A 25,663-nucleotide genomic window follows, 5' to 3' on the forward strand; every position below is an offset into this window, starting at 1 on the left:
TACAGTGAAATGAAAGTAATGCATTTATTTCCAGAAGAACTCATCAAACCTTTAGAGATACTGAAGTTCATTCTCTAATTTATTTTTATCATAGTTACCTTTCAGAATTACTGACTATGAAATACCTTACATACCAAATAAATTCTCATAACCAGTCTGATCAAAAGCTATTATGCTGTTATCCACCCCATCTGAATTTATAATAGATATAATTAACAAGGCTAAATGTTAATTTATGCATTTTGAGTTGTCCATTTGATTAGCCATTTTAATTAATTGGCACTGATGTCGTGTTTTATCTGACTGATTATACTTTCTTTTAGAAGTGGTTATACCAATTTAGCTCCTCAATTTCTTCCATTATGTCTCACAATTCTTGCAACTACAGACTCAATAAAGCATTTACTGCGTGTGCTACTTTGCAGCAGATAAACAAGGAATCCTCATAAGGTAGTGGTTGGAGCCGAACTTCCTAAGACAGTAGTTGTGCAACAATAATACTTTCACTTTGTGTATAAGTACAGCCTGTCCACAAGGCAAAAAATTATTGATATTGCATTAACAGGTGATTTGAGATCAGCTGGAATCACTACAGTCTAGCTTTTGGAGAAAATCTACAGAATTTTTTATGAAAGTTTATCGTAGAAATATTTTTTCAGGCTTTGAGTATTGTCACAGTTTTCATGTAGAAGGAAGTAGACTTCTGTTGGGGATTCATATGAGAGAAATGTGTAAGTCAAAAAACTTTTCTAGATAAAATATTTATAAAAATGAAACAGAAAATGTACAGTATTTTTAAACATATGTCCATTATCTTGCCATCCTAAATATTCTTAGTAAAATTACTGCTTGAGTGCAAGCTAATGCTACCATTCATACACTGTTTCCAATTTTAGGTGTCAGTCAGCATAATTCTCTTGACCATTCTTTGTTTTCAGGACTCTTCAGTATGACCTGGATATTAGGGTGTATTCTTTTTTTTTTTTTTTTTTACTTCGTTTTTTCCCCTCATTTCACTGCATTTGCAGTTGAGGGTTTTGAATAAGTGAACTGCAGCTCCAAACAATGTACGACTGTTTATTACAAGAAAATTAAATGTTGCCTTTTATTTGTTATCTCGGAAAATTCGTCAGAGCCATACCTACTGCCGCTGATATCCTCACATTTTCTGACTTAAGAAAATATTCATGGACTATGCGTATATTAAAGATATTAACACATGTACCTCCACTTTTTTCAAAGTAAGGTTTTACTGCCTTGCCCGTTTGACTGATTTTCTTTGACTCTCTGTCTTTGTTGCTAAGAACCTGCTCATACTAGATAGAGCTTAGGATGCAAAGATTAAAATGTTATTGAATAAATGGCTAGCAGTGTAAGGAAACTGAAGAAAAATAAGGATTACTCTAACTGTACAGCATAGATAGAAATATGATTTTGCAGATTTTGAAAGCAGAGAGAGCCTCAAGTCCACTCAACTAGGACAGCAATTGCATATCAGTCTAAGACTCCTCCATACTCGTACAGCAAATTGGAACAAATATTCAGATGGATTTAAGGTATTCTCTGCCATTGAATGTTTTGATTCCAGATATGCTTGAATTCCACAATACTTTAATCCCATAAATCCTGACCTGTCTTCATAATTCCCAAAGGCAAACACAAATGTGTTACTCTTTTGAAAAGACTTTCTTCACACTCTTGTTGTGACATCATTCAAAAAAGCCTACAAAACCCTCCTGTGATCAGCATTTTGAAGGTACACTGTAGGTCGTAATCGTAAGGTTTAAAACATTTGCATTTACTTTCTTAAGGAAAAGTCTGTTGAAAATTTAATGACATTTTCTTCAGGGGGTTTCATATTACTTTTAGGTGAACGGATATTCAAATGTACAAAAAGGAATAAAATGAACAGTGTCACTCACTGTGTGTAGGTGACCACTTGGCTGTCTTCCAGGTTTCCACTCTTACTTAATTCTCTGTAGGTATTTTGTGCCTTCCAGTAATGGTGCCTTTTGTAAGATACAAATTTTATTCTGCAGAACAACAGACTGTCATCAGCATGCTTATTCATGCAGGCCACTGGACAGCCTTCCCATAATTATTATTTTTTGATTAGTCCTGTTTTGAGTAATAGTTTGGTTGTCTGTCTTTGTCACTGACAGTAACATGAGCCATCAAGTCTTGCTTTTTTTTTTCCTTTAAACCTCTTTAAGATTGCAGATTAAATCACTTATTTATCTCTCTACTAAGAGGACTTCAATTAACCCTTAGTATCAGTGGTGAATAGAATATGCTCTGAGTTGCATGGTACAGCCTTCCTGTTTAAGTTTGGGCTGTGTTCTCCCCGTGACACTGAGAACATACAGACTTCTGTGTAATTAAATATCCTTCCCTCAGTTGGCAAATGCACTAAAGAACTCATTGTAGAAAAAGGACAGCAGTAATCTGCTCTTGGACTTTAGTAAAGAATTATCAGTTTAAACCAGATTTTAATATTTATAGCTATCTAGTAATTCATAAATTATTTCATTTTTCTCTGTCTGCAAATCTGCCACTACATCACTTAGAATGATTTATTTTGTTTTGAGTTTAACCTGCCATCTATTGAAGGAGTACAGAAATAGAGCAGAAAATAACTACAAGTTAAGTTTAAAAAACAAACAAAAAAGGAATCAAAAAGGTCAATGATTGAAAAACAGACACAGCCTCTATTGGCTGACCTTTTAGAGACTGTACAGGTTTTATTGCTTAGAGGGCTTACTGACAGCAACTGAGTGTCAGCAGCAGAAGCCATGGCCACTGCCTCTCCTGTTCCTCCATGACCAGTACCATTAGAATAATCTCTGTCCCAGTGTAGATTGCAGAACAATGTAGTTTCTGGACTAGATGATAGTTGAAAGAAAAGTTTTTATATGTTTAAGAAGAACAGCTTATGTTCTTTGATAATCTTACTTGTCTCTTGATGTTCAATTCAGTTTCATACTTTCACAGTCAGGAAATGTAGATGATCTCAGTGATAGGAAGTTTAAGCTACTCCTCATGATTGTGTCAGACGTAAATTTCTGCAAAGCGATTTGTTAAGAAGTGACAGAAAATATTAAATTGGTCTCTAAATTGCAATTTTTTCCCCTTTTTTCTTACTTTTGAAGATAATGTTAAGATTTTTTTTTTATCCCTCTATTAAGCCAAATCTAATGCATACATCTGGGAATGAAATCTTGCTTGTTTTTCTTGCAAAGACTACTTCAGTTTCATAGAGTTTCATACAATTTCATTTGGGGGTTTTGGGTCATCCAAGTCAAAAAGTGATCAGGGTATGTTATTCAGGTTGTTAGGAAGCTCATTCAAAGTGTGCTGGTGAACCTTGTTAGATTATCATAGGCATTTGAACATATTTTTAAAATTCATCGTTTTTGAGTCTGAAAGGATAGAAGGCATAACATGTAAGCTGCCATTGTTTATAAGTATTTTCTGCAAATAATTCAACAGCATGTAATATTGGCAGTCCAACTCTGTGATACTGAAGTTTGAGGGGTTTGGAGTAAACAAAAAGGTGTGTAGGTGTTCCTTAGCATTTTTAGAAAATATAATTCTAAATTAATCTTTCTCAGACTAAGAATATTCTATTGTCCTCTAATTTTGACTCCTTGGTTTTTTTCATTCATTTATATTATAAAAGCTGTCTAGCAATTCATGGTATTCTCCTGTGACTGGCAGTAAACTGGAAAAGTTTCCTGTGGTTTAGGTAGTGAATTTTTGCTTCGGTTTCCCTGAGGTTTTTCAGTGTTGCCCTAAGCTGCTGGCTAAGCAGATATTCCTCAGATCCACACAGATAAGAGTGTTTAGGGTTTTTGGATTGGTTCATTTTTTAAAGTAATCTTTTCCTAGAGAGTGTGAGTTTCATTATCTTTAGATTAAGGTATATGTGAGAAAAAATGGGAAATGGGGAAAAATGAGCCATCACTTCCATTATTGTGTGTATGTTAAGGGAAATATTTTTTCTCATGGATGGAGAGTAAATACTGGTGCTAATTCTTCTGAAGTTAGTAGCAGTTTTAAGGTCTTAAATATGATTCATTTAGCTGCTTGATAATATGGCTATATAAATGCCTTATTTCCAAACATTGTTAATAAGCCTAAACAATGAAGTACTTCACAGGAATACATAGATGTATGCATATTGCTCTTTTTTCCCAAGAGCTGCCATGCTGACTGTCTCTAAGAAATGTTTCCAGATAGAATCATTAGCTCATATGATGGAACCATCACAGCTGCTTCTGTGTCCTCAACCTTCCCAGTGAGAGAGGACTCAAAGAGTTTTGTTTTCTCTTTAACTGTTTCTTAGCTAAAATTGCTCGCGTCATTTATGTCCTGTTTTGCATTACTATGTTTTTAGATATTTCTACTTTACCATCTTCTTAGATACTCCCATTGAGATTGGTGCCACAATGGGAGTTCCTGTACAAACATATACGAAGACTCAGTCCCTCCTGTGATGTATTTACATTGTTGAAACTGGTATTTTACATATTAGTTAGATTCTGTCTTATCTCAAAACCTGATAGCTTGTTTGATTAGTTTATCTATTGCATCTCTTTTTTAAATCCTTTCTAAACAGCTGCATTTGAAGATAGGTGGTTGTTTTCAGAAATTCTAATAAATGTTAATGTTCTGTTAGTGTCATTAATAGGCTTTAAAATAAAAAATACCTTTGATAGAGAGAGCAAAAAAACCAGTCTCTATTTTTCAGGGAACAAAGAAGCTGTGTGATCTTTATTTCTGAAATTCAAATCAACCTTCAGAGTCTGCTTCAGTGTTGTAGAAGTGTGAACAATGTTTTTGTAATGCAGTTTTTAAAATCTCATGAGAGACAGCGGTTAATATTAAAATACTTGGAAAAAATTGTGTTATTGCCATCATGGAAGCTCACAGTATTAGGTGAGGTGTGGAATTTATAAGTTGCATTTTTCTGTTTCCTGCTTTGTGATTAGCTGAAAATCCTGCATCTCTCTTCTGAGGGCTATGGATTTCTTGCATTTAGAGGGCTCAAGTCTTATGTTGCTACTCAGCACTATATAAGGCAAAGTATATTTCAGAATTTGTTTCTAAAATTTAAAGAAATCACTTTGGTAATTTATGTACAGTAATATAAATTTTCTGCTAATACGTTTCTTCTTTCAAAATGATTTTGCTACTAATTTGATGTCAAGAACAGTGGAACCAGTGCAGATAGTGTCGGAGCTGTTATTTGTTCATAGCTTTGAGAAAGCAAAATATACAGAAATAAGAATGGGTATATTATTTGTAGAGTAGACATGTTGTATAAAACATCTTTGAAAATGGGAAGCTATATTTGGACAAATGCTCATAATTGTATTAATTTTAGTTAATTTTATTTAGACTCTGTGTGTGCGCAGGGCTGTGTATACATAATGTAACACTGTATTATGAAATTCTGGATTTTGTTGTTGGTAGGCCCACACAGCACTTTTTAATACGGAGATTTTTTAGCTGTTTTGTATTATCCTCACTTTCAGTTTCTGCAAAGTGCTTCTTTCCACTAGAACTGCCTGTATTGGCAGAGAATTGCTTGTTGCCAGAACATAAGGTGGCAAGGACAAAAAACTTGTGAAATACCAGGCTTATAAAAATTGGCTAGTGGATCACTTTTAGAAAGGTTTGACTTTTACTTTTTTTTTTTTTTTTTTTGGCCCTGCATCCAGTTTCAGAGCATTGCAGGTTTGTTGTAGTCACCAATCCTGAACAAACAACCAAACCAAAGTAAATTGTGGAGACTTGACATTTTGTCCACTGGAAAATGAACAAAATTTACTTATAAAAATCAAGCCTTAGTGAACTTTTATAGTGCAAATTCTTTCTGAATAAAGCCTGTAATATCCCCTTTGCAGGCAGCAGCGCTTAGACGGAGGCTGCTGTTTCTTTTACTGTTTAAAGTTTTGTTCTTCTTGCTCTTGTCAGATTGTAAGCCAAGTAGCTGCAGCTCTGGATGAAAAAAATGACATAGTACCTGAAAATTCATGTTGGCGTTCTAGCTCTCTTGATGTCTTCATATTATCAGACACATTTTGTAGCCTTTGTCTTGGAAGCAGCAAGTGTTTTGTTTGATTTCTCCTTACTATCCCAATTTGAGTGTCTAGCCAAAACTATGTTTGGCATGGCAGAACAGGAGAGGGAGAAGGAAGATGCTCACTGGAGATCTCAGCTGGACAGGCTAGTCTCCAAAGCTCTCCAAATAGCCAGAGAGTGAGAATATTTCTTCCAGGGGACCATGTAAAGTGAGAGCCTTACTCTGCATTGTACAAAGTAATTTCTTTTCTTTTACTATAGATGATGCTAAAGGAAACCATGCTTCTAAAGATAAGTGAGCCCATGGATAACAAGACACACCAAAAAGTAGTTCTCTGAACAGTATGCTTCATGTAACAGCTTAGTTTGAGTACCACAAAATCACTATCTTCTTTTGAAGAATATTAATCTGCTAGCATAAAGTCTTCAAGAGTACTAGATTCCTCTCAATAATAACTGGAAAATTCTTTCTGGGATTTTTTCCAATACTTTTTTGTAACTGTTGTCTTGTTAAAAAGCTAGAATAGTTTTCGGAGCTCTCCAAAGTCTTCAAGAGTCAGAGAATTTGTTTTCAACCACTTACTTACTACTTTGATGTACATCTTAATAATATGATTCATCTTAAGGTTGAAACACTTCCCATTTTAAATTCTTGTTTGACTTGTAGCCTAATTAGTTTCTATTCTTATTTATTTTTTAAAATTCTATCTGGCTAGTTGCTGTCAAGAAAGCGAGTGGAACTACTGAGAGACTGTTGCTTCTGAATTTACTTTGAAGAAGGTATCTTGTTTTTGAAAAAGGTCCCTGAATACTTGCTTATTTGTGTGTTTCTTTTTTCTTTCTAAAGCAGTATCTCCGTAATGACATAGCCTACATATGTTGTTTTAATTTTCTGTATTTTCAGAGATTTGGGGATTAGTTTTTAGAGGGTATAGGTTAGCTTGACAGAATTTGCCCTGGACTGAGAGCAGACACACATTTCCAAGGAACTGGTAAATTTGCTTGCAACAAAGTGCTTAAATTCAAATTTATTTTCTAGCTACCTGTTAGGGCTTAAAATATCCATCAGTCTAACAGTTGGCAAAGAGAATATATTAGACTAGGAGTCAAAGAGAAAAAACTATGAAGGCAAAGGTATAGTACAGAATAACAGAAATCTTTCTTGCTCTGATAATTCAAGAACCTGCAAAAAAGAATTTTCAAACACAGATTGAAATTCCGTGTAAAATGATTGCTTAACTTTTTGATGTAATAATTATAATTATATTTTTTCCTATTTGGCAATGAATTCTGGTAGCTGCATATATATCTTTAATTTGTCAGATAGAATGGGTAAACAATTTTCAGCATGTATATTTTTTGCAAGCTCTATCCTTTATTGTATGACATATTTGTGTAGACAAATGATAAGGAATTTACTTACTTAATTATCAGAATATTTTTAAAAGGAAAATAATGAGCAACAACTGGAAAAATCATTGCTGGCATTAATGACTGTTCTGTTTATACCCTTTCAGTGTGTACCCTTGTTTTTATAAGGGCATGGATATTCTTGCAAGCATAAATTAATACTAGACACCAAGGAGAACAAAATGTTCTTTATTGAAATATGAATGAAAAGACAAGAAGAAAGTGCTAGCAAAATGTTTCCAGGACTGAAATAATACTACAGAAGGGAAGCCTATGGAGACAGAGGGCTGTAGTGTGACTTGAGTTGGAAAAGTCGTGTGTATTCTAAAATGAGCATACTATGACCACTGAGATAATAAATCATGAGAAAAAAAAGGGGGGCATTTTTCTAGCAAAATCTAAGTAGAACGAAATCTTCAGCTCTCTTTTGTAATGTATCAAGCAAAGGTACGGAGATAAATCAGAAAGCCAAATCAAAAATATTGATAGGGCATGTTGGGCCAGGTGGCTTTTTCTGATCTCCAAATATATGTGGAGATTTTAGCATATGATGTCTACCGTTATGTATTCTGCATTCTAGGAAGAGAGAATGAGATGCCACCTTGTAGCATTATTTAGTCTGCTAGAATATATGGATTGCAATTCTTCTGTTCTGAGATACTCTCTAGGCCAGGATAGATGTATGATAGTAAAAACTCACAGCTCTTGGGTTTCTGCCAGCACTTACGTTTAAATACTTACGGGATTAATGATAAATTTCTTATACAACTGTCTCTTTACATCTTGATTTGCTCAACTGACTGAGGTAAATTTTAATGCCAAGTAACAAAGGAACTGCTTGAAGGAACTGCCACATAACATATTTTCACAGATTGTTATTGACTTGAAATGTTGAGTTAGATCAACCATTTTTCGTGCTGGTATATCACAGCTATGTGCAAAATTTGAAATCATCTTTGTGTTCCTGCAAAGGTACTTGTACTTACTGCTAATGTCCAAGTAGAGCACTTAATGGATATTTTTTTCAATAGAGTTGTTCTATTGTCATGAAGCTTAGAGTATAAGAGATATGCAGCTATGTCAGAGGTTGGCTTTTATAGACATCTTGTATGAACCTATTCACTAGATAAACCTGAAAAGCTCTTTTATCCCTGTATCATTTTCAAGTCCAGTGATTAAACGATATTAAGAGGACATGTAAGATACAACTTTGTAAATAAGATTGTCCTTATTTTTTAACTGCAGCATTTGTAGAATGCAAGAAGGTATAGCTTTTCCTATTTCTAGTCCTGGCTAATGAGGGTCATGCTGTCAAATTGCATGGTATCTGCATTTCCACTAGAGAAGAAATATAGAAGGGAAGTTCATGTTGAATGAGAAAACAATTACCTTTTTAAACTTTGGCTCTTTCTCATTGGTATGCAAATTTGGAACTGATTATAAAGCTCTAATTAGTCTCTAGAGAATTAACATGGACAATAGATTGCTCATTAGTCTATCAACTCTCCATGAACTTTATTGGTTATCGTCTCATGCTCACTGTCTGATGTAGAAACTGAAGTGATACATGTTAATCTGCCTTCCAGATGTTGCAACTGTCTGTCCAGATAAGAAGTCCATCTTAATGTACGTGACTTCCCTCTTCCAAGTTCTGCCCCAGCAAATCAGCATGGAAGCCATCAGGGAGGTGGAAACATTGCCACGACACTCAAGGGTCACTAGAGAAGAGCACATACAAGTACATCATCAACAGCATTTTTCGCAAGAAGTGAGTTGTTTCACTTATGCACTTTCATCTTGCTGCTCTAAAGTGGTTATTTTCCTTAGCTGCTCTAAAAGTGTGGTGTTAGATGTGCAAAAAATGCACAGGCATAATTTTAACTGTGGTGAAGAGACTTTGTCCGTTGTACTTGTTTGCATGAACTGTATTTGTGTACTGCTTTTTGCATTGCACTCGGTGTTTTTTTAAGCAAATATGGGCAATAATGGGCTAACTTCTCATCTGTAGCACCAGATCTTATGATTGTGGAAGTACGCACAAAAAAGAACACAAAAACTGGGAGGTTTTCCATTTAAACACAGACATGCAGAAACTTCTTGCTTTTATTTTACAAAATAGCTGTTGCCATTTCTGCATACTCACTGTATGTTTTTAATTTTTTTATTATAGTATTTTATTTACAATGGCATTTTGAGATCATCTGTTTTCAGCTCACAACTGTCCCCTCAGAAAGCTCTTGTGTAATCCCTGGCATTTATTTCTGTTTGCTTTGTCAGTTACGCTTTTGACTCAGCCATCGGCCAGTTTCTGCTTAAGTGTTTTGTGGATTTTAGGCCTAGTGCACTAGTTCTCAATTTAATCTGTATCTTGCTTTTGGGAAGCTCAGTCTCTTCTTGGACTGAGCAGATGGATGTTGGCTTTGATTATTTAGGACTCACTACAAGATTACTTGTTTTTCAGCCTTTGCTGGTAAACTATAAAGAACCTTCCCTTTGTATTGATATTCTGCTGGGATTGAATCCTGACAGTTTGTGGTTTTCGGGATGGGATGTCAGATTAAATGAAAGCTTCCTCTGATACTCACACAATTTTAACTGCTGCATACCAACCCTGTTCTTGAAAAATACAGTTGCTGATACGCTTTTCCCCTTCCCCTTTTCCCTTGCTCTTTTCCCTTCCCCTTTTCACTTTTCCTTTCCCTATCAATGCTTTACTTCTGTAATCCATGTTTCGATCCATAAATGCCTGTTCTTTCGACCTCTAATTTCTTCTTCATAGATCACGGTCGGTGTACCCAAGGGCCCTTCATCCTCTCCTAAACCTCGGTTCAAAAGTTACGCATATACACAAGCTGTGTATGTTACATCCCCTGACCAAAAAAGGAGGCAGGTTCCTCCACAGGTCTGTCAAGATTGCCATGTGTTTTGGAAATTTTTCTCTTAAGCTTGTGCTTGGAATGAAAGTGTGTGTGCACTTTGCTTATACCCGATCTTGATGATTTACTTTCTCTGGCTTTTTTAGCACGTATCAAATGGTTTCTTTTTGCTGTATATTTCTGCATGGCTGTCAAATAGGCTTTACGCTGATTGTTAGTGAATAAAATTCAAACACTGATGTGGTGTTAGAATTATAAAAGGCTTCCTTTTTTAGTCATTTTTGAAAATAGTAAGTATATTGACTTAAAAGAATATTAAAAGACAAACCAAACATAAGCTGTATTTAGCAACTTGCATCTATGGTTTGTTAATAGAAAAACAAGCACCATCAGTTTTCTGTTGCTTCTCCCCACTCCCATATCTGCTAAAGGAAATAGTGAATGATGATATTTTTCAGAAGATCACTGTAGTTTGGGAAAGAAGGAAAAGGAACATTAAATGTAATATTCTTTATATGACCTAGAGTATTAGATGGTAACAACTGGTCATTTTATCACAAATGGTGCCATGCCAACAATCAGTTTAGGGTTTTCTAGTTTTTTTAAGACTTTAAATGACCGCAATTTAATAAAAACTGTTTTAAGCAATCCTCTTAATGAACATTTTGGTAGTCAGATTTTTATAACTTTTGACAAGTGCGAGAACCAAAGGTCATATTGTATAATGTGGCGCACTTTCATTATTTTTTTGAAAAGGAGTTTATTGGCACTATAGTATGAGTTCTCTTGTGGAGACTTAATTTCGTCTAACCTCTAAAAATATATTTCAAGTTTACACTTCCAATTCAACACTGTGTTTCTGAATCTACTCTTCAAGTGACAGGTATTTTACTGAATAATGATTTCCTTTAAGTACTGCAGGAAAGAAATTCTTTGCACATCTGCAGGAGCCCTGCTACGTTATACTAACATCAAATGTGTTGTGATGATTAATGCAGCTTTTGAATAAGGTGTTTAAAACTGGTATGATTAACTTCTTCTACTTAAATATTAAACTGATAGTTCATAAGAAAAGAAATTCGTGATTTAGCTTTGTTTTTTGAGCTACTTTTATTGTAGTTGATTTTTTTTTTAACATCCCCACTATCAGACATAGCTTATGAACTGGTATAATTAAGGCCTGTTCTACACAAAATAGTTATTAAAAGGTAGTAAGAAAACGTCTTTTTATTTTTCAGTCCTCACTTCGTATTCTAGTTTCCAGACCTGGATTTGGAAGCTGAGTCTATAATTTCTGTAACAATAAGCCAATTTGGCAGAATCTAAAGACCTAAGTGGAATTGGGTCCTATTGTGCTGGAGTCACAACAAACATTACCAAATGAAAACCATTCTCTTAAAAATCCCAAGTGAAAAACACCAGATACAGAATCCTTATAATCAAGATAAACTTGAATTGCAGTAGTACTGCCAATTCAATACCTGCAATTCTTGATCTGTGGTAATGATTTTTTTGCTTCTGGCCTTGTATTTCTTGAAGAAAAACAGTCATCTAAGTATTAAAAGAAATTTATAATCCTAGTAAAATAGTCATTTGTTAATAATTTTTGCTTTAGATATTTGAAGCTGATACACCTTAATAATCCCATCTATTTTAACCAAATCGAATGCTCTTTCCCTAACATTAAACAGTAAATACTATTCCTTTTGAATTCTCAATAGCCTTCCAATTTTCCTCCAGGTGTTTTGTGATTTTTGAATACCGTTGTTGAAATTGCAACTACTTCAATGATTTTCGGTAAAATCTACTGCTACAGGGCAGACGGCATTAGACAAATCAAAGCTAAGCCAATGTTGCTTTCTCAGATTTTGTGAAGTTCAGGAAGCTGTTTCTCATTTCCATCTAGTTATCCAAGGAAAAATTCAGCAGATTTACTTTGCTGTGATCTGCCAGTTTCAAAGGTTATCTTAGGTACTATCATTGAGGGCCAAGGTTTTTACTTTCGAAATATGTTGGTTTTCTATGTAAATGTATGAGTCATTTATTCTTTTCAGATCCCTGCAAACTTTCGTCTTACAGGACTTGCACATTCTTTTCACCAACTTCTCTCTAGAAGCTCTGGCTGCTAAGATTTGTCTTAAATGTCAGTCTCTTTAATTGGGTGATGTCTTTGAAGTTCTGTATTGGGAAGAATGGTCCGATAGGTTTTGTAATCGAAGCATGAGGCACTAGAAATAAGAACAAAAGTGAATGAAATATGAACTCTTCCCAAAGATTTTGTGATATTATCCTGTAAATTTTACCATGTATGCCACATATTTACTGCCTGTGTCAATTGTCAGAAATTGTAAAAAATGAAATGAACTATGATGCTAAAGCTCTGTATTGGCAAGAAGGAATAACATTTTTCTAAAGCTCACTGTTTCTTCAGTTTAAAGTGCAATCAACATTAGCATGTAGAAAACTTGGCAATGTAACTAGAGTACATCCTTATTATCTCTGCTCCGTAAGAACAGCCTTCATGGAAATGCATAAGGTGGTGGGGGAAAAAAAGGGTAAAAAACCCTTTCTGTTCTCTGTCTGACCCCTGAAATCCAAAACCTCCTGGACCACAGTTACAGTAGGACACTGTAGCTCTGTGGGTTTCACACTTCTATTCATTAACATTTGTAACTCAGGAACAAGCAAGCATTCTTTGTGCAAAGTTCCTGTCCCTCGTTTGTAATCGCAAATAGCAGCATCCAGCCTCTGATACCAGTCATCATCTCTGGAGTGTTGGATTTTTCTTTCTGAAAGCTTAAAGCCCATTTCTTTAGCTGTGTACCTGTCTTCTCAGCACTTCCTATTACCCCATCATCTTTCAAACTCTTTTCCCTTCTTTCAAACTCTTTTCCCTTCTATCTTCCACCTCATCTCTTCTCTGTCACATTTCACTTCACTTTCTCCATCCCCTCACGTTTTTCACACTTCATCTTCACCAAAACTGTGCAGTTGTCTTTAAATCTGTACTTCCTTTCTGAATTCTTAACCTATTTGCCATCTAGAAATACACTTGTAAGGCCAACAATTTTAATTGCACAGCCTTGGCTGGACAAGTTTTGCTTTCCTAAACTGTGACACATCTCCGATTCAAAGCACCAGCGCACTCAGTGCCGTCTTGTTCTTCAATCTGTTCTTTACCATGTCCAGTTGAAGAAATCAAGCCTTTTAAAATGCTGTTACTAATGTGAATAGTAGTTCTTCTGTTAAAGCCAAGAAAAAAAGTTTGCCTCCCCTAACTTGCTTACTTAGAAAGTGTTTATAAGCTTTTGCAGATCTTAGGATAGGAATCCACTATCAACTTCTCAAATCTATATCCTTGAATCTCCTGTATTAGGATTAAGAAAGGCTCAAGAGAAAGTATATATGTTGTCAAGTTTCAGATGGCAGTTACCTCTCAGCAATTACAGAGAGCTTACCTGCTGTGCTTTGCAGCTCTGTATTTTCTGTCTTGAATTCAGACTCATTAATGAGACAGTCTATCTAGCTTCACTTAGAAAAAGGGATCCTAAATTTCCTGAGAAATTTCAAAATTCTCTTTCAAAATTACTCTCCAGCTTGTCTTTTAAGTTTACGAAAGCCTGTTCGTTTTTGTTATATCACTTCATCTCATTGAAACCTGACCATGAATGATAGTTTCTTTTTTTTTCTCCTAAAAATGTTTTCTGTCCCTGTCCCTCTTCCTCTCCCTCACCCTTCTGAGATCCATAGGACATAAAGGGTACTGTCTTGGGTAGGCTAAAATACAAAGAAATGTCTGATTTGGTAAAACACTAAAGTTCCTAGAAAAGGTGAGTCTCACTGCCTTAAAGTATCTATTATGCAAAATCAAGACCATTACATTTTGATATCTTTGCAGATTTTTGTTCTTGCCACACAAGTTACTTTTTCTTCATTCTACACTGTTATATGAAAATACAGTATTTGAAATATGAAATACAGTATTTGGATGCAGGAGTAGTTTTAGCACTTACACTGACAAGCTTCAGAAGACTAGGATTAAAAGAATTTGGGGTGACTAATTTAGCATTAGTAGCCTGGCATTAATGACTTGGTTGTCGACTTAAGAGCTGGAGACTTCACTTCAGGCCTTAACCTAGCCAGTCGTTAGTTCCTGGAAAATTCCTAGTCCTGCAGTTATTATTGCCGTTCATCCAGCTTTTCACTGCTGTTGACTCCTGGATACATAAACATTCCTCATCTCTTTATTGATCACGTTTATGGGATGAGTCCTCATTATCTCAAAGCTATCTATCTCTTTACAAAGATTGTAAAGATGAAGATGTTTTCTATCAGCATGATGTGGACACAGCAATTGGAACTCCATTGCTAATACTGTAGAAATACTTTGCCATTTAATGCTCAAATAGAAAGTTCAGTCTTCATCTGGGAAGGGAATCAGTTATTTACATACTTAACTAAATTTAAATTAACCCCCATTATGACTATTGAAATAGCAATAAAATGGGCTGATACAGTACTAAGGGTGAACTTGGAAAAAAAGGGAGTTATGACCAACAGTAAGAAGATTCTGAATACGACCTTTTAAGAAGTTTTTTGCTAGCTAAATGTTTCTAAAGGATAAGGCTATTCTATTTTCATTCATGCTTCAATGGAGAATAAATATTCTTAGGGATTTTTTAAGGAGATCTCCTGAATGCGATGTTTTCAAGGAGCAGTTTGCAAAATGATAAAGCAAACAGTTTCAAGCATATTTATATTCTATTTTTTGATAACTGGCAAATTGGTAGCTTCTAAAGGACTCCAGGCCTACAAGGGTGGCAGTATGACACTTTGGTTTCATGTCACTGCTTCACTGATAGACTCCAGCAGCAATTCTAACTAATTTTTGTGACTTCTTTGGTTTGAGTATTGTAGACTCTTTTCAAGTATTTTTGCTGTAGAAAAATGTTAGGATACCATCATGGGTGAGACAGAAAAAAGAGTAACCCGTACTGGATCTGTAACCCATACAGGGGATTATTGAAGAATCAGCGAGATCCCTATGTGTTTATGTACCTCCCTCCCCCACCCGCTTCCTCAGCACCGCCCTCACGGACATCTTGTCTTCCCTCCCAGCAGGGAGGTCGCTGCTGGTCTGGGAGGGTGGGCCCGAAATAAGTTGATAAATATAGAAGTTTATAAATGAAGAATTTTTCCCAATCCAAATAGTCAATGTGCAGGAGCACAGTGAGCGATCAGCCTCCTAGTCAGTGCTTCTGTCTCATGGCTCTGCGTTAATGGGAGGATTCAGGATGTGCCACTCTTGTTTAGTCCAGGTGTTACCAAAATTTGCATCCAGTCCCTACTGCTTGCAGCTAGCAAGTAGCAGGCTTCTGCTTGAGAGTTCAAAAATTCAGTTTTGGACACTCTCCCCTCCCCGCCAGTTATCTGCTGCCTGTTAGCGTCCATAATTTAAGCTGTTTTATCACCTCCAGCCAGTACTGGTGCTTCTCTGGAGTTTGACATAAAGAGTAACAGCTTACCAACTTCTCCATCTCTTTAAAACTTTTCCTGAGTTAACTGGCCTTAAAAATCATATGTGAGATTTTTTTTTTTTTTTTAGCAAGAGATTTTAAAATAAGATTTCTTACTTAAAATATGAATAAAGCTTTTTTAAACATAGAAACATTAGAAATGGAATGTGGTGTGTCCCATGTGAATTATAAGAGCGTGCCATACTGACTTATGAAAAAGAATACACTGTTATTCAGAAAGCAGAAAATGTTGTAGATAAAATATAACTTTATCTCTTGTATATTCAGATTGAATCTAATAAACAAAATACCACCATACTTTACCTACAGATGATTAGAAGTGTTAAAGAGCAAAAAAATTTGTAATATGTGAACTTAATTTGAATTACTTTAACGCTTTATTTCATACTGTTAGAAAAATGGAAAAGATATATAGGTCATTCCCAGATTATTGTATCAGTAAAAATATTTCTGTACAGAGAACTGTATGTACTTTCAATAGTATACTTTGTCCTTGATTTTTTTTTCTTGCAGGTGATTAAGTTTAGATCCTTTAAACTAGCTTCAGTGTTATTTTAAGTTTCATCTGTAGCTGTTTGAAAAGCACGCTTAGGAAGAGATTCTTAGTTTCAAAGTTGAACTATGATAGAAGAACTGCTGGTTGTTCTTTTTTTAAGGAAAAAATGTTTGAGTTATGAATGTTCTAATCTTTTGTGAAAATCTCGGCCTGTTGTAAAATTAGAGACTTCATGACTGTGAGCAAAAGCATTCACTTCTAAAAATGGAAATTTTCACAGAAAGAATTTTACCATCTTAGGCATTTTGCCTCTCTTGTTTTGAGAAGAAACCCATTTTCTATGGCGTTTGAAATAGTTTACATTTTAAGGCATACAGTAAGATTAAAAAATCACATAACTTTAAAAAGCATCTACTTAAGCTATTTTTATGGCATTGACTATCTTGAATGTAGGGTTATTGTATGTGTGTGTGTGTGTGTGTGTGCGCGCGTGCGCGCGTGTGATATGCCAAAATTAATGCAGCTACATCAGATGAGGACAAATATACCAATTTACTGTAAACCTTTGATTTTTTTCATGTTCAAAATGTCCTGTTAACATGTCAACTAATAGATGTGAATCCTCTTCCTGGCCATTAGCGTTTATGCAGTAGTGCAGAACTGTTTATATCAGCAATAGATTTGATGCCAGTGAAGGGCTAGCTGAAACATAGAAGACAATACTAATGAAAATCCTTACTGCTAGGTATAACAGTGTATAGGTATATCAGTGTACAAGTATACCATTTTCTCCTGATAATCTGAAGGTTGAAATTGAAGGAACTTGAGGATTGGTATGATTCCAGATGTCATCCTGCATCCCTGTTTCAAACCCTTAGAGCTCTTTCCCTTTATGCAAATATGAAAAGAGAATTTATTCTCAGACTGAGAAAGCAAGGAACTGACTGTTTATATACTATCTTGGGCATTCATGCAATTCAAGTATAGCTGTCGTGCTGTTCTCTAACTCTTCCAATATAGGAGACTCAAGGCAGTGCCTAAATCAAGGCATTTTCCATCTGCACATGAATCTTAATCATTGTAATTTGGGTTTTTTTTTCATTTCATTACAAAATGTTATGGGAGCTCTTGTGTGGATCAAGATGCAAGATGCCTGTTTGTTGCCTGATTCTGGTTCCTGGACAATGTAATTTCAAAATTTTAGAGTGATAAGAAAAAAGTCACAATAATACTTGCTTTCATACACATGATTTTCTAAATTCATATAATTTTTTCAAAGATGAGACTACTGTTTCTTCTTACATTGATAGAGTGTATCAATCTTGGGAATGCTGAGTTCTATTTAAATACAAATAATGAAATAACAGGGAAACTCAAACATCTAAATACTTAGCTTATGCATTCAGTGATTTTTGAAAGATGTATTGAGTAAGGCTCTATATCTAGGACTAGTCAACTTACTTAAGTATTCACTTTTATTACCTCATCTGGATTATAACATAGGTTCCCGCTCTGCACTCCTTTGTTATACCTAGTTAAACATTTGAAATGCAGAAATGCGAAGACAGAACCTCATATCTCTTGGAAAACCTTTGTAATCAACAGGAGAGTTTAGCATGCAGAAGACATTTTAAATATTTTTCTAGAGATAAAAACACCATTCTAAACAGTTTCGTATCTGGTTAGTACTGAATTAGAACTAATCTCCATATATTAGATGAGCTTCTTAATGATACCATAAAATTTTGGTTCATAATTTCAGGTATTTGTATTTTGCTGTCAAAAATCTAGTTTTTCTTACTGCTTAATTTATCTAGATTTAAAAGTAATAAAATAAAAAAGATGGCAAAGATGAGACTACCTACTCAGATGTTAGTCTAACCACGTTCTTGTGCCTCCAACTGAGAATTATTAATAAAATAAAATCAAAGAACAAAGAAACACTCCAATGCTGATGTGCTGATGGCAGCAGCACATTTTGTGCAAATGCTCAGGAATAGCAAGGGAAAGTTTGGTCCAGTGCTGCTGTTTTCTGAGTGGCTCAGCTGTGCCTCATTACCCAAAGCATGTTTCCTTGACCCCAGTAATTCCATCTGACTTTCCTCTGCCTTGATTTTCTGTAAATTAACAGCAGAGATGATGTATGTTCAAATGTTATTACTTTTAGAGGGTTATCTGAAGTGTGGGCTATACATATACAAAGGTAATAAGAAGAATAAGGATTGCATTTTCTAGTTAGAATTGTTTTTACTAAGTGTTAGTTGCATTACTTACATATACTTTAACTAAACTTCCTGTTCTATATAGTATCATTTTATGTTTAAATTTGTATGTCAGTGGGTGAGAAGGGGTGGGGGTGGGATGGTACTTTTTCTTTTTTCCCTGTATTTACATCAGTAGCATTACAGTTGTACGTTTTGAGGGTCTGCAGGAAAAGCTGTGGCTTGTTTGTTAGCTCACATTTGTAAGCGAGGCAGGTCTGCGTGTTTGCAAGAAGTAATGACCTTTGAAAAGTTCGGACTACTTATCTCTGCTGATCATTGAAGTAGCAGGTTTCTCCCCTCCCGCCCCAGTGATACTGATGCAATAGAAATTGTGTAACGCAATTCTCATGCAAAAGAATCTCCCTCTAAGATTTTGCAAAATATACTTCATGGCTTTTAGTGTGTATATACAGACTCCAGATACATGTCAAAGTTAGGTATTCATAGAATATTGATTTCCCATATTCACTGCAAACAGTGAAGGCATTTGTGTTTGCATGTATAATAGTATTAAGGAATTTTGCTTTGCCTGTTTCGATGCTGAGCACTTTGCTGAGATTCTTGACATATTCTTCGCAATATTGTTATTGTAGATGTGTCAGTCTGAGATTATCAGTGAGGTAAGGGAAGAAGTGGGAAGAGATAATCTCTTTTAAAAACACAACTGATGGGGGGGCGAGGGGGGGCAGTTTTCCAATGTTCCGACCCTTCTTCAGAACTTTCAGTCCCAAAAGCACAATAAAATGTAATGGAGACTGGAACGGTAAAACACAAAAATTGTGTGGAACAATGTGCCATTTTGAATTTATCCATGCTCTCTTTGGAGTAAGCATTTGCTTTATTAATAATTAGGTTAGTTCTGGCAAAGCAATACTGTAATACATATATTTAGATGAAGTAAAGCATTCTTAAAAATGCAAAAGGAATTCCTAGTAGTCTGGAAGTAATACCATTAGAGCAGAAAGGCAAAGAGAGGCATGTTGAAGGAATAATTTTAAAGATATTAAAATCCTCCTTTTTGAAAGTTGGACTATAGTGGCAGATGAAAACACAGCACTTAGTTATGCACAAATGGATAGGTATATGACATATGGACTCGTAAAGTGAAACATGTAGATAGTTTAGAGCACTTGTAGAAAGTAGCATTGGAAAATAATTAGTTTAAACATTGGAAAAGTGTATTATATATAATACAATTCTTTTTAGAATGAAGTTATTTATTATTAGTTCTGCTGGAGTAATTTCTAGCAGCAGCAGATGTTATGAGTTCTTATTTTGTGTGTTTTACGACTGCTTATTTTCTGGACTTTCATTATTGGTTTCCAGCTTTAAGGACGAGCTTTTCAGAGAGTGGTACTTAACACTTTGAGAAGAGCAGACATCTTGAATTTGGTTAGAAATTTGTTTCTCAGGTTGTTTTATAGTAGTTTAAATTAACTGTCAAAGACATAAGGAGACATCTAATTTAAGAAAACAAAAATACTTTTTTAAAAGAGTGGAAGATGGAATTTTGCTTATGATGTTAAAAGATGAAAGTTATTAATAGAAAAAAACAGTACTTTCTGTAGAATGACTGCAAAGTATTTGGCAAGTCACTGGGAAAATATAATAAAATTCAATATATTTACCTCCTAAGCATGGATAAACTAGAGAATAAGAATACAAGAATATAAGAGTGAAGTCATGTTTTTCTGTCATTGTTCAAGAGAATGTTCTAGGTAAAAAGCATAGCTCCCATTAAGGTAAATGGAATTGACTTGCGTGTTTAGACAAAGTTGAAACCAAGAAAAGTACAGGCAGGTGATACATGGTGTGCAAATTTCTTGTTTGGTATTTTATGTAGGCAGACTTCCAGTCTTATATTTTTCTACTTTCCATATTTCTACTATGATCTTTCACATTTATTTCTCTTGTTGGCACTTAGCATCATAGCTGATGTTAAGAAAGTATGCTTCTTTACCAAAGTTGCATGAACCATTTTCATCTTCATTTAAAGAAAATGACAGTTTACTTCCATACTGTTGGTCGGATTATGTGTGTCAGCTTCTAACTGAATGGCAGTTTCCTGCATATTGTGATGATATTTCTTCAGTCTAGAAGAATATAAACTAGATGTTCCTCCCAATCTCTTTGAGAGAAAGTCTTCTACTTTTTCTGTTACTTTGAAATATTTTTCTTATACTCTGTTCAGTGGAGAACACCTCTCGATTTTTATTTTATCTTTTTGCAGAAATAAAGCCAGTCTAATGCTTATTTGTCTTCAGTTTGTATTCTAATCCTTTGCCTCCAAACTAGGAACAAAGGAGTTCCAAAAAATAATTCCATTCTCTCTCAGAAAAAAATCTATACCAGAAAAGTAAGAAGGGATATAGAGAGAAAGCAGAGACAAGAAACTATGAAGATGTTCCTCTTTAAAAAAAAACAAAAACAAACCTTCCTGCATACCCTGACTGTGTTAGAGGCATCACTTTGAGATGGGGGCAGCTTCAGATACAAATCAAAAGCTATCAGTGAGGCAAGGGGGGAAAGAGATGGAACAAGAGGTTGACCTTGTGTAATGGGCTTAACAACAGAGATAGTATGTTCCTTGTGTGTGTAGAGCACTTCTATACAGAGTTTGTGTTCAGATGTTACTCTGTTCAGGATAGCCCGTTTGATGATTAGCATTTCATACCCTTAACATTTCATACTTTCAACAAGTGAACTTAATTGCCTAGGTATTATATAGCTAAGGAGAGAGTAACATTTTCAGTGTTAGTTTAAAGCGGTTTAGTTATTCAAGGCTTCTAACATTACATAAAGAAAAGAGCTTTCATTGTTTCTCTTTTTGTATAATAGTATTTCCATAAAGGGAGAGTGTGTTGTGTCTCTCTGCATAAAATCTGGCTAATTTAAAACGTGTTTGTTTTGTTTTTCTTTTTTAATCTTCATTATAACTTTTCCCTAGGAAGTTCATTTAATAAAGTTAGTGACATTCAGCTAATTTAGATTGTCTTTTCTTGAGGCCAGAAATGGGCCAAGGAGATAGGACTAGATGGGTAGCACATTGTCAAAAGTCAGAAAGGGACTTCCAGCTGCTTCGTGGGATGTCTTTGAGATCTGAACATCTGAATTGTTCCCTTTCCTTTGGGGTCAGTAGTAACTGGTCAGCCCACTCCCATAGTAAGGAGAGTTATTATTTGGTGGCCATCTAGTAGTCATTATTTAGTCAGGTGATGATTTTAGCTTTTTTCTAGAGAAAAGCCACATGTATCATACATACATAAACTTTCTGCTTGCCTCTTGAACAGTTTCTTTACGTTTTCATTACCACTGTTTTCATTATGCACTTGTTCTGTTGGTAAATGAGGACTTATACTGAGAAGGCTGTCAATGCATAGCTTACCTTGACACTTAAATATGGATTCTTTGCTGTTCCAGATGCACACAATGCCTGGTTATTCACTCAGTTTAAAAATACGCTTAGGTATTTAAAGTGCAATAGCATTGACATCTCAGATAGTCCCAGGGAATTGAATATCCAACTATTTTTTTGTGATTTCTGAGCAGAAATGCACTAGAGTCAAAGAGACTACTCTATATAAGGGATACACTTTGAAGTGTTTGCAGGCTTTGCATTTTTGTTACATTTAATTTATTCTTGCCATTTCTGTGTTTTGACTCCAATGGTACAGTATTGCTAACCTAGTTCAAATAACCTTTAAGAGTGAACTAAAATAATTTGTGAGCTTCAGGCTCTTTCATATTCAAGCAAGGGATTAGCCTGACAGATCAGTGCTGCTGACTGAATTATTAGGATATTTTTTACATAATGTTGCTGTATGCAATTCAGGATGAAAAAGTTTCCTGGGAAATTGTACAAGGAAGATTTGGTAAGAATGCATCACATTCACAGAAATGATTTAGTTGCTATTATCTGATGTAAAAGAGACACATATTTTAAAATATTTTGTCATTTCACTGTCATGACAGTTTGGATGCAGAAGTAGAAAATTATTTCTAATAGACAAGAGCCTTGTATCTTAAAGCAAAAGCAATTAAGAATGCAAGACTACATATTGATGGGCATAAGTGTACATGATGCTTTCAGAAACCCAGCAATTTGCAACTGATACTGCAATTTGCAAATTTGAGATATTTGTCTCAGTTTTAGGGTGAAGGCTTTAATCTAAGAATATGAATGCATATAAAACCTTAATTATACATAGTTTGTATTATGTTTTTTTAAACTGAAAACAAGAATTCTTCAGTTTTATTTATTTTTCACTGCAAGCATTTCATCAAGAAGAGATAGGGATTAATCTTATGTGCAGAAGAATAAGGCAGCAGAAATGCATAACTAAATGGAAGCTGATGTGCTATTTTAGAAACCATTAGGGGAAGTACAATGTTCTAGTACTCAGTATTAATTTCCTAGGAGTTCAGTGGTTGAATTATTGCTAAATTTGACAGTGCAATCAAGGAATGGAGCTTCTACAACACTGTGTCCATTTTAAAGGATATTAGAGTGTGATAGTGAATTAATGACCACATGTTGTATACTGGGTGGAAATACGGTGGGGTTTTCCCCCGTCCTTACTTTTGCAGATATTATGAAGAATAAGAATTGAATTCTCTGCACAATCTATACTCTTTTTTGACAAGCTTATTTGCCTTTCTTAATAAATAACTCTTTTCTTGACCTAGTTTTTTGGTATGTTATTGCAGCACGTTTATATCATTATGCAATTTTCAATATGATTACCTTTTTAGAAACATTCTCTAGTTTACCTATAATTATCCATTCCTTTTCAGAATACATTCAATTTCCTTCCTAATTTTTGTGATCTGAAAAATTGGCTTCATTATTTCTCTGATTACATTATTCCTACTCACATCTGTTCTTAATCACATTGCTTTTGTATCTTCTCTGTGGTACCAAGTAAATGCTTTCTCTGTTATGCCATACCATGTTTTGCTACTTCTAGTCCTCTCCTGACTCTCTTGCTCCTTTTAAACTCAGTTCCAGATTCATTCTCTGCTATATTTACGGCCTTTATACGAATGTTTAACAGCTCATTTATGTTTGCACTCCTAATTTGCCCAATGTTAACTCCTCTTTTCATTGTTCAGCCTTGTTTCTGGCTTTGTTAGTGTCCTATGAACATATATTATGGCTACTGTAATGGCTATGTGATTTAATACATATAATTTAAATTCATGTGTTATGACATTTTGTTAAAAATGGGTACTTTCATATGATAAAGGGAAATATAACATTGCTTGGCAAAATCTCATCTGTAAAGCATTTGTAATTCTCTCTCACATGAGGGATATCAGGCAAAAGTGTCTGATAAAATATGTATGGATTCTGTTTCAACGTTCTGCTATTCATTTGAAGAAGTAAAATAGTTAATTTAGTTCTATCAGGTCATAACTGGTGGGGGGGGAAAAAAAGAGTCCCAGCAGGTCTACAATTCTAGCAATTCTAAAATTGCTTTTTACTAGGTCTCAACCGGAAAGGGGAAAGAGGAAGATAAAAAGGAAGTGTTGAGGAAGAAGGGGAAAATGTAGAGGAGACTATAGCTGAAAACAGTACATTTATACAACTATAATGTATTTTTTAAACTGACAATTTTTGGATTATTAGCATGAAAGTATGTTAAAGAATTTGGCAGCTATGCAAGCTACACTTCACTGTTGTATATAGTCTCTATTAATAGAATTAGAGCCCTACAATGCAGTGTTGTTCCTAAAGTATGCTTTCATGCCCATCTCATCAGTAATTATCTCTGAGGAGCGATTTTAATTAAGTGAATTCCCCCCTAACAGAACCTGAAGCTAAATTCGGGTCACATCACCAAAAATGGCCTCATTGCAGTTACATTTTTCTTTAATAAACCTGTAATATTCTAGTCAGTTAACAGAGGTATAATTTAATGTGAACTATAAAAATAAATGCATGAGAGAGTAATGGTCTTTAAAGTATTTTTGTATGTAGATATTTTAGGATAACTCTGTTTTATGATCTCAGACTAACAATGAGGTATAGTTTGTATTTGCAAGAGAATAAATAATAGGGTTTTGCTAACTCATTGTACCTACTGCATGTGTATAAAATAGAAACATGTTACCCCTGAAACAGTAATCGTGAGAATGGAATAATGTTTCTCTTTTATGTCAGAAACTATTTTTGAGTTTTTTGACATAAAAAATGCATGGACAAATACCTCTGACTGCAAAAAATTTGGCCTGCAAAACAGAGATTATTTCAAGGTTACCTAATGTGACTCTGTTACCCTAAATGTTATTTTTCACATGTGAATTCACAATGCAGCACTTCATTACACAGTGACTAAGTGAGGTGGCAGTGACAAATTCTTTCAACTATAAAAAGATGCATTTATTTTTGTTGAAGATATATTCTTTTACTCATTCTTTAATTTCACAGTTGACATTTCCCCCTATTCTGAGAGGAAAATAAAGGCCAGATGACAATGTAATTGTGAGGTGTGGGAGGTAAAAGGAGTCAATAATAACCTAAGCACACAATAACTCTTTGTAATCAAGATGTCTGTAGTTCTCTTCCCCATATCATCGAATTTTGCAGGATTTCTCAGAAATAGACAAGTTGGTTTTAAGATGCAGAGCATAAAAATAGCCTACATTTCTGCTTTTGTACACCAACAGTTAGGTTTAAGAGCCTCTTCAGCAAGTCTGTGCAATAGCAGGATAGTTTTAATTAGTCAGAACAAAGTTTTTATCAAGTATTGTATACTGTTTCTGGTAGCGACCAATAATGGATACACAGGGAAAGAGGTAAAACTGATCAAATATATTGAAACATCTGCGTATTCTCACCTATCCACCAGTGATTTGTGGTTCAGAAATTTCCTGAGCCAGAGATAGTATATTTATACTTAACAGCTCTCAGTGGATTTTTCTCTGATTCTTCGATCCAGATGCTTTTGTGTCTCTGTAAACATTTAGCAAGTATTTAATATAGTTTTCTGT

At 34.8% G+C, this 25,663-nt stretch overlaps 1 protein-coding gene across 9 annotated transcripts in view; it reads left to right on the forward strand.

Moving 5' to 3' along the window:
- DMD (dystrophin) overlaps positions 1-25,663 on the forward strand; it is a 1,316,184-nt gene that overhangs the window by 450,479 nt on the left and 840,042 nt on the right. For all 9 annotated transcript variants that reach the window (XM_026096811.2, XM_064497835.1, XM_064497804.1 and 6 more), the window contains exon 8: positions 9,084-9,265. In XM_026096811.2, coding sequence (XP_025952596.2) covers positions 9,084-9,265 — 182 coding nt within the window. The remainder of the gene's footprint in view (positions 1-9,083; positions 9,266-25,663) is intronic.

This window comes from Dromaius novaehollandiae, chromosome 1 (assembly GCF_036370855.1).
Source record: "Dromaius novaehollandiae isolate bDroNov1 chromosome 1, bDroNov1.hap1, whole genome shotgun sequence".
Classification (NCBI taxonomy): Eukaryota; Metazoa; Chordata; class Aves; order Casuariiformes; family Dromaiidae; genus Dromaius; species Dromaius novaehollandiae.